Genomic DNA, 15865 nt, shown 5'->3' on the forward strand with positions numbered 1-15865 from the left:
CATAATTTTTCATACAAATTCAGCGCAACAGACTGTTACACGAAACACACGATATAATAACATTTATTCATTAACTACTGTCGGCTCCTCTAGCTCCACATACGTAAGTATATGATTTCAACGTAAACGATATGAAAAGGAACGCACTGAGTAAGAAAACTGCTCAACTTTGCAAAATATGTTTGGTGTCTTTTATTCAGCAAAAAATTCTGTAATAAAAAAAAGCAACCTGAATGTTTCCGTTGCTATCACGATGATATCAATGAGAATCATTCGATAAATAAATACTGCAGTAATTGGCGGATTTCATAATACTTCATTTTAAATTGTACTACAAGTTTTTCTTATAAATCTTGAATAGAACTGTTACAAATATTGCACAAGATTACTTTAATTCGCAGACCTGTCGTAACTTTAATAGCGGCAACGTTTGGCCGTAGCAGTCAAAATGCCTAGTGCGTTCCTCCACAAGAGCTTGGATACATTACACGGAGAGTAAATATATGCCTTGGTTTGATTGATACGGATAACATATGTATGTACAAAGATTTATTGGTACAGACAGATGGAGTAATCCGCAAATATCTTTATTCTGTAGACAACTTATGCTATCAAATCCCCTTACGTGATAGGTTTACATGGAAACGCCGCACATTTCCCGCGCCCAGTAATTTCCCGGAACGTTTTACTCTTCGTGTAATATCTCACAAACTATAAAATAAGTAGTTGAGGAAGTTATCAACTAGAGTGAATCGAATAAAATATATTTCACAAAAATTACCATCGTAATATACAATCACATTTATATACAACTTATGCTAAAGGGAGGGTAAATTGTATGAATAATAAAATCCTATAATTACGCAATGATTTTTGTTTACAATACTTATGCGTAATTGACAATATTTATAGCGCCACCAACTTATCTGATCAGGTGGTGAAAATTGGAACTAAAAGAAGCGTCAACAAATTACCAATGCATTTTTATTCACGAAGATACTAGCGACGCAGTGAACGGAACATTTTAAATCGGTAATACGTCACTATGAAGCAACATAGACTTTATATTTACGTTAAAAAGAAACGTCGAATGTATCAGTAATTCTATTAAATCTATTACAATATAAAATCTAACTTACAATAGGACTTAAAGTTTATATAAAGAGTGTATAGCAATAAGGAAGACATCAATAGCCTGCATGAATTACATCGTCAATATAGAAAATACAGTAAATCATCTTCTGTTTTCAATGCAGTTTCTAATTTACATAAAGTCGTAGGATTAAACAATTTTAGGTCACACTACATATAGGATTAAACAATTAGGTATTAGGAATATTCTACGCCTGACAAGCAGAGTCGATTATATTACCAAGAAAGCGATGGTCGAATTCTCGTGACTGCAAATAATATATAATCTTAATAAATAATAATTATTAGGACCATTTTTCATAATTATTATTAACACTTTCGTTTTTCAAGCCAAGTCTTGTATCTATATTTAGTGTAATTATACCTCTTTTATTTTATGTTGATTACTATTTAATTGCTCGAAGCATGAATTTGATCAACTCACTCATAAAAATAATAAATGAATTCTGAACCTTATCTCAATGGCATTACTGATTATATTAATTTTTTGTTTTTATTTGTATAATTTAAAATCATATGAAAACATCGAGCAGAGATATTCTATATTATCGACATTGATCAAATGCAAACACAATACATTTAAGACAGAGATAATTTATGACTCCATTGATTTATCAATGAAATTTATTTCACTACGTTAGCTTTACTTACACATTATAAGTTTTACACACATTATAATTATCTACATCATATACGCTTTAAGCTTTGCTAGATATGATATTATTTTATAAATTAAATCATTTATACAATGACATTCATTACAGTTTTCATCAACCTTTTCGGTTTCAGAAAACATTGAGACACACTTAATACAATTTAAACATTAATAATTAATTATAAACTGAATGACAGTAACCTCTCCATTTTGACAACATTTATATAATTGTTTATACTTATTCACTCCTAATCATGATATGTTTCTGTTACACAATTGCTCCTTAACATTTCTCATTAATAAAATACGGCGTCGCACAACATGCCTCTTACGTGGTTCTATGCAAATGCTTTCACTAGAAATACGCCTTGAATTTATGTGAAAATTATGCTTGTACATTGGACTTTGAAATATGTGGTTATTTAATCACATTTTTGTTGGAAAACTGGTCTTCGGACGAATCAAATCATGAGGATAGTTATTAATTTCCGTGAAATGATGAATAGGTGAAATTATAAGTACATCATTAGGAAACGGTTAGGCCTTCATTTTTTTCTCTCAATAGCTAATGAGACAAACAGCTACATAACTATAAAAAATATAGTATAAGTAAACATTTCAGAAACGATATTGCCAACTTTTAATACCGTTAACGATTATTTATCAAATAACGATTGATCGTTTTAAAATCGGTACGTCAGAATATTGTCGTCAAACATTCGAGTGTGCAATGATTGTTGACTTTTAATACTTTTAACGATTATTTATCGAATAAACGATTGATCGTTTTAAAATCGGTACCTCAGAATATTGTCGTCAAACATTCGAGTGTGCAATGATTGCTGACTTTTAATACTTTTAACGATTATTTATCGAATAAACGATAGATCGTTTTAAAATCGGTACCTCAGAATATTGTCGTCAAACATTCGAGTGTGCAATGATTGCAGACTTTTAATACTTTTAACGATTATTAATCGAATAAACGATTGATCGTTTTAAAATCGGTACCTCAGAATATTGTCGTCAAACATTCGAGTGTGCAATGATTGCTGGATCATTAGGCGTCGCGTCGTGTAACACAGTGCAGTCGGTGTGTGCAGAAACGGGCTAACACCACACGTCCCACAGCTTCAGCCCGGCTTTTGTCTACTCTAACACGGATTTCACTACTGTGGGCACTATTAGATAGTAGCAACGATTATACATGCATACATGTAACTGTTGGATTGTATAGTCTCTTTTGTAATTAAGGAATAGGGATACTGACTTTTTTAAATCATACATACGTATGTACATAACTGTTGCGTCTGTCTCCTATGGGGGTAGGCAGAGACAATGGAATGTAACGCAAATTGATACGAATCTTTAAGTCAAAAATGTATGTTACAAATATTGGTTTACTTCAAATTTGTGATGTTTCATAATACATTTGTATGCTAAGATCATCACGACAAATGTATGAAATCGACGTGTGAACTTGCTTTTTTTTTACTACAATCTGAAATTGTTAACGTTGTAACTAGTTCTTGGAGATTATTTTGTCACAACTTACCAATTTTATAACTCGACACTTTTTTAAAGGCTAAGTTTCTAGTGTAAAATTTCTCGTGTAAAAATATCCAGTGCCACCAAAACTAGGTATTTATTTGACCTAACAGCGGTTGAAGTATACTAATCGCTGTACAGCGCTAAGTATGTCAACACCATTGGGCACGACGCGTTGCAAAGTGCTTTCGCACGGCTTTGTCTTTGCTGGCACGGATTGTACCACAGTGCAAATATACTAGAAATAGGTAGGTATATACCATGTAGAGAGTAATATGAGGAACGATTTTAAAACGCTATTTTTGACGTCATTATCAGTGAAAGATAGATGGACGATCGAGTCGATCAAGTTATAAAAGTGCTTGCAATGGTCTTCTAACCACATAAAGTCCAAATAAAAATAAAGTCATCAGCACTTATTTAGCTTAAGCATTGAATTGACTATATTTTGAAGCATTGATAATATTTTTTATATAACTTAGAGTAATATTATTCCACAGAGAAGCATATTTGTGCGACACATTTTTCACATATCATGTACATAGCAAGCATCTTAAGGCGTTTACACACGATCTTTTTTGAACGAGACGATAACGCACGCGTGGCGAACTTCAGATAATATTTATGTCGTATATTAAACTTTATTCTGACTTATCATTTTTGGTTTTTCGCTCACGTAGCTTTTATACTAGAAAAACGTGATATATATAGCAATATATGTAATGATTGTATTATTTCATCATTCTCAAGAGGTTTGTTTAAAACCTAGATGACCTATGTAAAAGTCAGAACAAAGTCTACGAGAGTACATTATATTTTATGGATTCAAAAGTTATTTCAAACTTTGTGACTAAGATTAAAGAGTTGAATCTCGAGTGGTTTATGTCTCAAGTTCGTTTTACAACTGTCATGCATTATACATACCTCAAAAAGTTTCAATGTGTACGCCTCACTCACTTCAATTCAATTCAATTCACTTCATCGATATGTTATAAATCAATTGACATTTTTCGCAATATGTGTAAAATTAAGTATCAAAATGATACACGAAAATTGATCTTAATATTTTACATAGTCTACACAATTGAATTAGTTTTTTCGTTAATCAATTAGGATAGAGTTGAACAATTTTAGGATTGTTTAACTGAAAGTAACATAGAAATTATATTTGGATTTTCAGAGCAAAATACAGTTCACATCAATTTCATTTTGCCTAACATAAAGATTTAATGTACACTACAAGCAGTATAGAAATATACAAAAAACATTTTGAAATAATGACTTTAAATTACTTAGTCACATCTTATTTACATTCACCTACATATATGGGTACATCTATATACGAGAATTCCACAAATACCTAATTATAGTAAAGAAAAGAAAATACAATCGCTCACTTTTGGATAGATATAATTTCTACTGATATGCAAAAGCCAATTTTTATTTTTTAAAGTCACGTATTTACTTGTAATATGTGACTTGTCTCATTTTCACTGTTGGCTTAGCCATTTACAATATATTACATTAAAAAATGGACACGGGCTCTCTAGCAATTGATAGGTGGATGTCAACTCGGGTCATTTACATATCTAACTTTCTAATTCAGTCTCATATTTGCGCATACATAAGTTAAAAAGGGTAAATATTCAAAGGATTAAAAGAAGCGTTGCAAAGCTCATTGATAAATTAATAAAGATAAAATGGGTCGAAAAATGTCAGCCATTTGTAAAATATTTACGGATTATTGGTTTGGTCTTGTATGCAGTTTATTATAAATTTAAAGCAGCATAATTTGTAGTATACTTTGATTAGATCGTCTTAAGAAACATTATTTAAACTTTTTTTTTTGTGATTATAAACCTTGTTCTCACAATTGTTAAAGAAGCACTGAATTTCCATTACTCAATATTTTATTATTTCTCACTTTAAAACTCAGATCTCAGACCGCATAATTATTGCAATGACACTGAAGATTTAAAGTGCGGTTTAAAATTAAAATGGCGGTTAAGATAATTATTTTCCTCATGTTTCTTTCACGTTAAGTTGACGCCATATTTAAAAGTTTACTGCAGTGACTTTATAATGACGTTTAGCGTCCAGTAAGTACCCTTAGTACAAGTTTGCTTTACGTTTATAGTAATAGAAACGAAAGTGAGTTCGGCGCTCTGATTGGTTGGTTTATTCGCGCCGGCCAACCAGAGTGCCGATCGCGATCTCGTTTCGATTAGTTTAAACGTAAAGCAAACTCATACTAAGGGTAAAAATACTTTTAGTAATGCCATTTGTATTCGAGTTTACATTAACTCGTCAAGTATAAAATGTACCATATGTTTTCAAAAGTTACAGTTCAAAAGTTATACAGTATTTTTATTAGGCAATAGTTAAAGTATGAATATTGTTACGATATAGTCCAATTCACAACGATTTAATTAGAAAATGTATCAGCCAATGTCATTTCTTTCATGTTCTTTCCTGGGTTAATCGACAATTACATTTTTTATTTCGAAACAACTGCTTATAAAGTTCATTTTGTTTTGATATGAGTCACTTTAACAAGATTATTATAAACAGAGTAAATTCGGAATTGCCTCATTCAAAGTTATTAGAATAGATTCAAATCGCGATTAACCGAATTCGGTCGACTATTGCCGCCAATTGAGTTGTTACTGAACTTTATTGTACGGAAAATTAAAATGTATTTGTTGGTCGATTTCACCATTATATAAATCTGAGTTATTTTTTGGGAGAATTGAAGGTGTTTTATACAAATAGGTATTTATTATACATCGTTTTTATATGCATACATTGTAGACTTATGGGTCAGTTCATATCTGAAGGAACATGCGTAGCGTATTATCGGTCGCGTAACGCCAGAACAGACAAATGTATAGAAAAACAGTTGACTGTTCACACTCAACCGATGATACGTCAGTACGACCGATGATACGCTCGACGTATTTTACGTCAGATATGAACCCACCCTAAAGGTCTCGCATTAAGAACGGTTTTTAACAAAGACTTTACTTTTACAGTTTGTAAATTATTAGGTAACAACTCCATGTTACTTTTCGCAACAAATTGTGTCTTAAAATATTAGCATTAAGACTGCTAATGGCTTGCTCGTACATCGCTACAAAAGCTAAAAGAAAATAACATAAAAATAATAAACAAAATCATTATTCTTGATATTCTTACAACGTTACAGCAATTAAAAATACATTAATATCGACATGTTCGTTCATTATAACACCTGTCAAATTGTAACGCACGGAACAAGTTATTAGAGGCACGCAATCAAACGTCATGTTGTCCGTAGAAAAATTGAACTTAATTTTGGTTTGGAGATTTTAATGTAAGAAAATGTAATAATAACTAACATTTTGGCTTCATGTCCTTGTAAAATGCTCGTATTAATGTCATTCGTTAACAAACATAAACCAAATTATGATAGGTAACAGAAATTGCACAACTTCAGCAATTAGCACCACAGTCAATTCACTTTTCACAAACAATTCTGTACCCAGTTACCGTACTATACGTTACTAAGCTCATAAAATACGTACTAGTAACATTCGTTTGTAATGTTCATTAGAAATGGGGCGATACGAATATCAAACATCAAGAATGATGTGCATGCGAGTAAAGGCTTCCACATTATTATTGCTCGGCGGGTTTTAACGCAGCACAATCTGTGGCGAATTGAAGCTATTTGATACGACCACCCGTTTGCGCGACCTGCCCTCGCAATAATACGCCTTTATGAAACATTTACTGCGAACCATGAACCTTAAATTACATGAGGACAAATTTGACAGATGTTATGTTTTACAATATACGAGTTTAGTTATAAATATGGCACAAAAATATCGCTAGAACAACTAATAAACGTTCTACGTGACATCGAGCCGATAAATTAAATTGCGAACTAACGATTTTGACAGGCAGCTGAGTTGGCGCCGGTTCGATGCGAACCACGTTGACTGAAAAAGAAAAAAGCGTTTTAAAAATTGTCGTGCGATTTTTAAGCGTTCGAAACGAGGGTAATTTAGCCAGGATGGAATTTGGCTACACATGTCCCGCTATTTAATTTTAAGAGCGCTATAATTACTGTATTTCCTCGGTTAAAATTTGAAATGTTTATCCTGCAAAAAATAATTATATCCGTACGGTATAAATAAACAGACACTTATTTCCTCACACAATACCTTCCCTGAACTGTGATGTATCGACATGCCCCAGTGACGTATCTAATTTGAATTTGTCACACGTGATCGGATTTTGATTACGTCACGAATTAGGAGTGATGTTTAACGATTAACGCTAACCCTTGTTTTATTTTCCAAACGGTTTTTGATACCTTTTCGGACATTCTATTTTTAAACGAAAATTCTTTTTTATTGCCGAGATTGCCACAATAAAAGAGCAAAAAGTCCTTATCCCAAAACGCTGGTGTGTTTGCATTAATTAAAAATATGCAAACAACGTAAGTTTAAAATTAGAATCCTTTAAAATTTCGCTTCTAGCTTCAGAACTTTTTTACAAAGCTATGTTTGAAATTAGAATATGCTCCGGACTGCTTCAACGTTTGGTAGTGATAACATGGTTTTGCTTTCAAATAAATTAAAAAATTACGATCCATATTGGGGTGACTTTTTGCTCGATTTTGGACATATACCTCTCAAGGCAAAAAGAACTATTAATTTAACCATTCATTTAAAATTGTACCTTGCACTATTAGTGTTAAGACCTGTTTTTGAAAAAGCATTTCCAGAGTCAGAATTCAATAGCTAATTCGACGTACCTGTGACAGTACTATTCTGTTTGTCAGCAAATCCTTCACCCTCGCTCGCGTAGCTGGGTATGGTGCTTAGACAGGTGATCTCCACAGTCCGGTTGGGGAATAGTTGCAGGGTTGTCAATGGGAAGTGCAGTGAGGTGTTCGTCACGGATAACGGGATCCCATGGTGATGACGATGGACCTTCATCGTTCCGTACGGGGTTGTTAGACTCTCGTCGACCTGTTGGCAGAAATGCAAAATGTATACTATATTTATAGTGGGGATTTTGTGTTATTGGTGGTGATAAGACTAACTGCTAAGTCACTTACTAGCAGTGACTTAGCAATAAGTCCCATTCCTCGATAAGACGCCCACTCTCAGTAAGGTTTCCGAAATTATCAGTAATAATTGGACATTCTACTTAATTCTTGGAAGTAAAATTCTACAGGACAACATTTTGGACTATAGAATATCTTAACGCAATATATTCGAATACAAAGAACGAGTTTAAGTTTAAATTAAATAAATTGACTTTACAAATAAGTATAATAGGATAGATGACAAATTTTATTTTAATGTCCGTCTTAAAATTTAAACACGTATTTTTTATTTTCTTACGGAAATAAATACTTTCGAAGATTGATTTGAAATATCGCGTGACGTCACTTCTAGGTACGTTTTATACGTAGAAATGACATATTTACTCCCACTGCTACAATATTGTTTTCTTTAATATGGTAAAATAAAAAAATACGTGTCTAATATTTTTTCATTACCTAAATAGATTTTAAATTTTTATACTCCGTCATCATCTCTATTACAACTGTTGAAAAACTTTCTAGAATGTTCTAAAACGTTATCTACAGGCGAAAACAAGACCTTTAACCAAACCTTTGATCTTGAGTAAATAAATAACATCATGAAAATAGACTTAATTTATTCAACAATCTAAAACAATTTACTTTAGTATTTCTATAAATACAAAGTACAAATGATGTACACCTACGCTTTCTCTTAGTAGCTATTATAGCATTTGAAACTGTAATTAATTTACAAATAGGTTTATTTTCCCTTGAGTTATTTCTGATCGACGAAGCGTTTATGTTTAGGTACTAAAAATACAATAGTTTATTATTTAGATCTTTAGCTGTTTCATTAGTTTAGCACTTTGTTTTGCAGACCAACAGCAAAACTAATAATAATCTATGAAACTATATAAAAAGGCGTAACACCACAAATAGAGTAAAATAAAATATTATTTCTATTGATTAGATATTAAATATTGTATGTGTTTTGTATTGTTGTATTGTGTTATATTGTATTGTATTGTTGTATTGTATTTTGTTACTTTTAGGATTTTACTTTTCTGGATTTGTTTGCTCATCCACAAATGGTTTGTCTCTGCATCACCCAAAGGTTTGGCTGGTAGAAAAGCCTCTGTGTACACATTTATGTGCATAAAGAGTTAAATAAACTAATAAATATTATTCTTAAAAACTACGTGAAAGGACATTAACAAAATTAGTTATAAAGTCACTCATTTCAGGTTCTCGCACAAATGTACCGCAAGAAATACGCGTAATAAGAAGCCTGGCATACCTAGGGAATCGTCGAAGTCAGATGGAACTTGAATTTGATAAAAGCCTTACGGGCGAACCTAATCAGATTACGAAGATACTAGGAATGAGAAAGAAAATGCCAGGATGTTCGAATGTTCGGAAGTGCGATTGATGAACTGGTGGTCTCTGCTTTAATATCTGTGTGGGATAAGTATTTCTTTAGCCTCAGTGGACACGGAGTCTGGAAAAACTTCGTACGTACATTAGTACGTACGAAGTTTTAAATATTAAATAGTATTTTGAAGACCAAAAGAGTTTTTATGGTAGGTATAAGCTGGTAAACGAGCTGACGGATCACCTGATGGTAAGCAATCACCGCCGCCCATAGACACCCGAAACATCAAAGGCGTTACAAGTGAGTTGCCGAACTTTTGGGCCTTAGGAATTTAAAGGCTGTTGGGAAATCGGGGTTGGGAATATTGAGAAGACGGGTAATTGAGTCTCCGGTAATGTTACTTACACAACGAAATACAATACGTTTTTGTGAGGCCGTGGTATCACTCTGGTCAAGCCAGCCCATTCGTGCCGAAGCATGGCTTTCCCACACTGATGTATTGTATTGTGTTTCATGCTCATTATTAAGCTACATAAAATGCCACAATCAGAAACCCACTAAAACGTAATAAAACTATTTTATCGACCTTCAATTCAATCACATAAACCTGACTATATTTGGAACAATTAGCAGCAATACCAAACAATTTCTTAAATACTAAAACAAAATGAAGTAGAAAATACTACATTGTATAGTTAATATCTTTCGGAAACGGTCAACCTCAAATTTAGCCGTTCTTGGTGTGGCTAAGCGTTTCCTTTAGCCACGAACCAAGGTTAATTTTACCAAACACGCGATACCCTTTAGTTTCTGTATAACTTATACGTAGGTATTTGTAAGTAGTTAGTAGTAGGTACATAAATCCAAGTCATTATTGATGTTTCTTCCAATTTATGTGAACTTGTATTATTTCGTAGTTAGTTGTAAGGATTTTTGAGTAAATTATTTTGACGTTTTAAGGTGCTTACTTTGGAAATAAATTTGGATATTGATGCAAATTCAAAGCAAAAATCTCAATAACTATAATGCACAAGTATGTGCGCAAACACTATACACTCTCTGTTCCCGCACTCCCTAAACCCGATGGGACGGTAGGCCGCCACGACCGGAGAGAGGTCAGATCCATGCAATACGGATGCAATGTTCGCTAGTGTTGCAGCTCAAGAGTACGAAATTTTACGATATCAATGTCGATCGATCGGAACTGGATTCAAGGGTAAGCCCCTCGAATACGATAAATCAAAAGTGTAAAAAATAAATTATATTTTTAAACTAGCTTCCGCCCGCGACTCCGTCCGCGTGGATGTCGGTCTTCGCGTGGATGTTTTATTTCTTAATTTTGAGTAACTCTAACAATGACATCTTATAAATATCTATTGGAGCCAAATACGGCTAGGCCCATAATAATTAAGGATATCCCTCTACTGCTGTTAAGCTTGCGTTCTGTAGTATAAAAGTGAAAAATTAAGTATTTTCTACATATTTTTCCAGGATAAAAAGTATCTTATTTTATGCCCAGGATAATAAGGTATAATTATACCAAGTTTCATCGAAATCGAACCGTTAGTTTTCACGTGATGCCTGAACATAGAGATAGACAGAAAGACAAAAAAAAATCACATATTCCGGTTTAGTATCGATCTATAATTAATAAAAGTACCTACGCCTTTACCTACTTAATAGAAACTAAGCGTAATTCATGTATATATTTGGTGTTTCTGTACCGATTTCTATGATTATTTTTTTTTATTTAATAGGTAATAATGTTAAATTTTTTTAATTAGGGATGAATGAGTGTCGTAAACGTAAGAATAGGTAGACAAATATAATCAGAAAGCTTCAAACTGCTAAGCTATCGGGAGTTATACGTGTTATTGTGAGTCAACCATAAAAGATAGACATTTGCTGTCTCGGAATATTTTTTAAACAATTTTAAGGAGAACATTTTCGTCATACATGATTTCTGTGTAGCTTTAACCATTAAGGCTGCACACGCGACGGAAGCTTCAAAAATGGAGTAAGTTCTCCGGTTTTCCCAACATTTCCCTTCACTGCTCTGCTCCTATTGATCGTAGCGTACTATAACCTGCCCAGGAGTATGAAGAACAATTGTACCAAGTTTCGTTGAAATCTGTCGAGTAGTTTTTGTTTCTATAAAGAACATACAGACAGACAGACAGACAGACAGACAGACAGACAGACAGACAAAAAATTTTCTGATTGCATTTTTGGCGTCAGTATCGATCACTAATCACCCGCTGATAGTTATTTTGGAAATATATTTAATGTACAGAATTGACCTCTCTACAGATTTATTATAAGTATAGATTACTTACATATCCAGATACTCTCATAAAATTAACACAGAAACCTTTTACGACGTTTGCTGTTTTAAAGACTGAGACATGATGGGTCTGTTGACCCTATCTCAATCACGAACTCCTTGTAATATCTATGAATGTAGATAACCTAATATAATAAGCAAGTCCCTCAATATTTTGAAACTTATATGGAATTACCCGAGTCAAATGAAGCACGTATTGTATTACCCTTTATTGCGTGGATGTAATACAACGCGGAAAAATGGGATTTTACTTATACGACACCCAATTTTTCAACATTATGTTACAGTAATTTTTGTGTACATTATGTGTGTTCGTTATTGTCGTTTTTGCTGTTAATGTTGAAGTAAAATAAGCGGAGATTGGAGTAAAAAATATGTAAAGAAATTAGGGTTAATCTTCAAAACGGGCGTGTTCGTGTGATCGCTCTGGTGCTTTTTAGATATAGATATTTAATGGTAATTATGTATCTCATGGATGCAGGTGGCGGCTTGTCGTTCTACGTGGAGGACTAAGGTGGAGGCCTTTGTTCAACAATGGACGTCCTTTGGCTGATAATGATGATGTATCTTATTGAAAATTATAAAAGAATACTATTGGAATATCATTATTTTCAATGAGATACATAATTATTGTTTTTTTTTTTAAATTAGATCTCTGTGTAAAGGAAAAGAAAATACTTATTACTGAAGTGAAACCTTAGAAATCATTGGAACTTTCTAACATGTCACACAATTAATGTTAATATACTTACAAATAAAAAAACTACTTTACCACTCAAAAAACAAAGTCCAATTTCTTAAAACATCGTTTTGAACGATGAAGCATTTCACCTCTAAATCAATACAGGTGGAATAGAACTATGAATATTGAATAACTCGCTAGCACCTTAATTAAAACAATTTCAAGCAACTACCACGTAGTACTATACCATGAAACTTCTGTAGATTTAAATGAAAATGGTTGATTAGTATTCAAAAATTCGTATCATACCTGTACAGAATGATCACATGCATATTTATGAAGTCAAACTGCGAATTCAATAGAGATATTTCGATGAATGATTTTGAATTTCATTGTCGATTTGATAAAAGTTTACAGATGGTAGCTCTGATTTGTTGTGGAGTGAAAGGGTGAGGTATTTGATTCAGAAAATTATTAATTTATTTGTATACCTATTTATTTATTTTGATTTCCACTGTACGGTTAGCGTGATGGTTGGCACACGGCTGCTGTATAACGTTGTAGCGGGTTCGATTCCCGCACAGAGCAACTCTTTTTGTGATCCACAAATTGTTGTTTCGAGTCTAGGTTTTAATTGTGTATGTGAACTTGTATGTTTGTAAAAGCATCGACGACACAGGAGGAAATCTTAGAGTGGGGCAAAGTTTTATTTAACAAAATATATGATTAAATAATGATGAACTAATCTATAATTTAAAAGACATTCTATATACCTATACGAGTATTTCTATCTTCTTTTTATATGGCGATAGATAGCGAACGCTTAAATATTCATATTACGTTTCAGACACATTTGTACAGAACTTATACTAATATCAAAAACATGTAACGAGCTTGCTATCATAGTACGCTGTTTTAGTCAGAACGTAGCTACTAAGTATTAGTGTTGCAACACAGTCTCCTGGGAAGCCAAAATGACGTCATCAGCGAAACGTATGATAGCGATATTATGTTCATGAACATGGCAAAGCGATGCAATGTAGGATATGTCTGAATATGGATAATATGTAAAATAATTTGGCCATTTTTACCATCTGATTATCAAAATGTAACGAACAAAACCAAATGAAAACGAAGAAAGATTTATGCTATAGCGAGGCTTTTCTAACGAATCAATGTTTTTTTGAAATGCGACAAACGATACTAATTAATTTTCTTTGAATTTTATTTTTGGTAATTAGCTAAATGTCACGTAATATTGTATTTCTCAGTAGTAGTATGGAGTTTGATATTGTGCCCAGTATAGACAATACACTTACCCCCTATTACATGGGACTTATAACACTAATGGTGAAAAAGTTGGTGTACTTTGTGTAGTGCCGTAAAGTGCACCTCTGCCTAACTCTTCGAGGGTAAAAGGCGTGACGATATGAGACACAAGTTTATTATAGTATCGCCTAAATACTAATAGTGTTACTCTATCAATAGTTACAAACCATATGTAACAAAAACAGGTACACACAATGTACGAACTTTCCAAAAGACAGAATTACACCTCTAGTTTGGAAACTCCACTTAACAGAGCCTAAATATTCTAGTAACACTTCAACGGAGTGTCGAGCTGTCGACAGCGGCTGAAATGCTCCATTAGACTGTCAATAAGTGACCTCTAACACTGAATTGAGCCGTCAACTGAACGTTATGACTGGACTGAAGTGCACACGTTATAGCTGGCAATAAATGTCAATTCATGAAGTGTGGACGATGCTTTAGTAGGATCAGGATTGAGGATGTGACTTTGTACTGGCTGGGAAGTAATTTTGGAGTTTGAAAGCCGTTATTCATAGTGGGAATGGGTTGTTATTCAGTTATGTAGGTTAGTGGTCAGAGTAAATGATTGAAAGATGTACGGTAACTTAATAGATTTTTGAACATCAAATGAGGAAGTATGGAGATCGAAGAGAGAGAGAGAGAAAAAAATAGTTTATTTGCACCGATGTAAGATAATACAGGCAAAACAAGAAAATAAAAAATAAATAATAATCTACACAGCGCAAAAAGATCATTGCTCAGATAATATGCTGTAGCCAAAGCAGAATGGCTCCAGTCATGGTGCTGATTTTCAGCACTGGCCATTTTTTTGGAAGCCGTCTCTCATAAAAATAGGTAAAACTTTGAAATTGAATGGTAACAAACAGATGTCATATTATTTGTACTTAAGTGGTTCGAAGTATGTTTGAACTGTTTACCATTTCGCAGGAATTCGTTTGGATAATTATAAATAGTTCTCGATATTCCCTCTGTGTATCGAAAAATAATTTCAATAGGAAACGAGGCACACATTCATTCATGACACTTAATAACATTATTATGAGTCCTACTCAGAATTACATTTTATAAATTTCTTGAAACATATTACCAACTCTGCGTTTTATCATGAATGTGTTGAAAATAGATTTTTACTTCAGGCTTTACATAACCGGTCTCCAAAAATGGGTTATTCTGATACTCGTACGAGTAGATCTATTTTATCTTTTTTCGGCACACTACTGCTAACTTTATCGTTGTATTTTTAGCAGGCCAGGCGTTGCTCGCGGTTTGAGAGTCAATGTTCAGCGTCATGAAACCAGTGGAAATCACTTAGATACTCCTTTATTGTATTGTTGAATTACACTAATGTTCAAATGTAGGCATTCTGACTGATATTAGTTTTGTTACGAATTTCTTTGGTTTTCAGAAATTGTGCAGTTTCCTAACTCAAAAATACTTAAATTAGTTTGACTTTTCATTAGAATAAAAAAACCCAAAATAACCGTACTTTTATTCATTAATTTGACCCTATACTAGCTTTTCTTCTCGCAATTTTTTGGGAAATAAGTATGCTATTTGACGCGAAAATTCACAGAAAAGTATCGTATTTCTATAAAAGTATTGAATTTGACTAGATGGAAACAACCGTATTTTAGACAACGGGTAGTAAGTAATAATAATTTAGGTACAGATTAAAAACGTTTCAGTTTACTTATCATATC

The 15865-nt window shown here is 33.0% G+C and overlaps 1 protein-coding gene and 1 long non-coding RNA gene across 2 annotated transcripts in view; both read right to left on the minus strand.

Annotated features, from left to right (window-relative positions):
• Window positions 1-385: 385 nt before the first annotated feature.
• Window positions 386-3292, minus strand: LOC126912693 (uncharacterized). Its single transcript, XR_007707338.1, has 2 exons — window positions 2819-3292; window positions 386-2713 (listed from the first exon to the last, which is right to left on the minus strand). It is a non-coding gene; the product is annotated as an uncharacterized LOC126912693 (long non-coding RNA).
• Window positions 3293-3334: 42 nt separating this feature from the next.
• Window positions 3335-15865, minus strand: part of LOC118265156 (uncharacterized) — a 96605-nt gene continuing 84074 nt past the window's right edge. The window contains exons 7-8 of the mRNA XM_035577878.2: window positions 8157-8373; window positions 3335-7335 (exon numbers count right to left, since the gene is read on the minus strand). Coding sequence (XP_035433771.1) covers window positions 7196-7335; window positions 8157-8373 — 357 coding nt within the window. The 3' untranslated portion in view covers window positions 3335-7195. The remainder of the gene's footprint in view (window positions 7336-8156; window positions 8374-15865) is intronic.

This window comes from Spodoptera frugiperda, chromosome 28 (genome assembly GCF_023101765.2).
Source record: "Spodoptera frugiperda isolate SF20-4 chromosome 28, AGI-APGP_CSIRO_Sfru_2.0, whole genome shotgun sequence".
NCBI classification, from domain to species: domain Eukaryota; kingdom Metazoa; phylum Arthropoda; class Insecta; order Lepidoptera; family Noctuidae; genus Spodoptera; species Spodoptera frugiperda.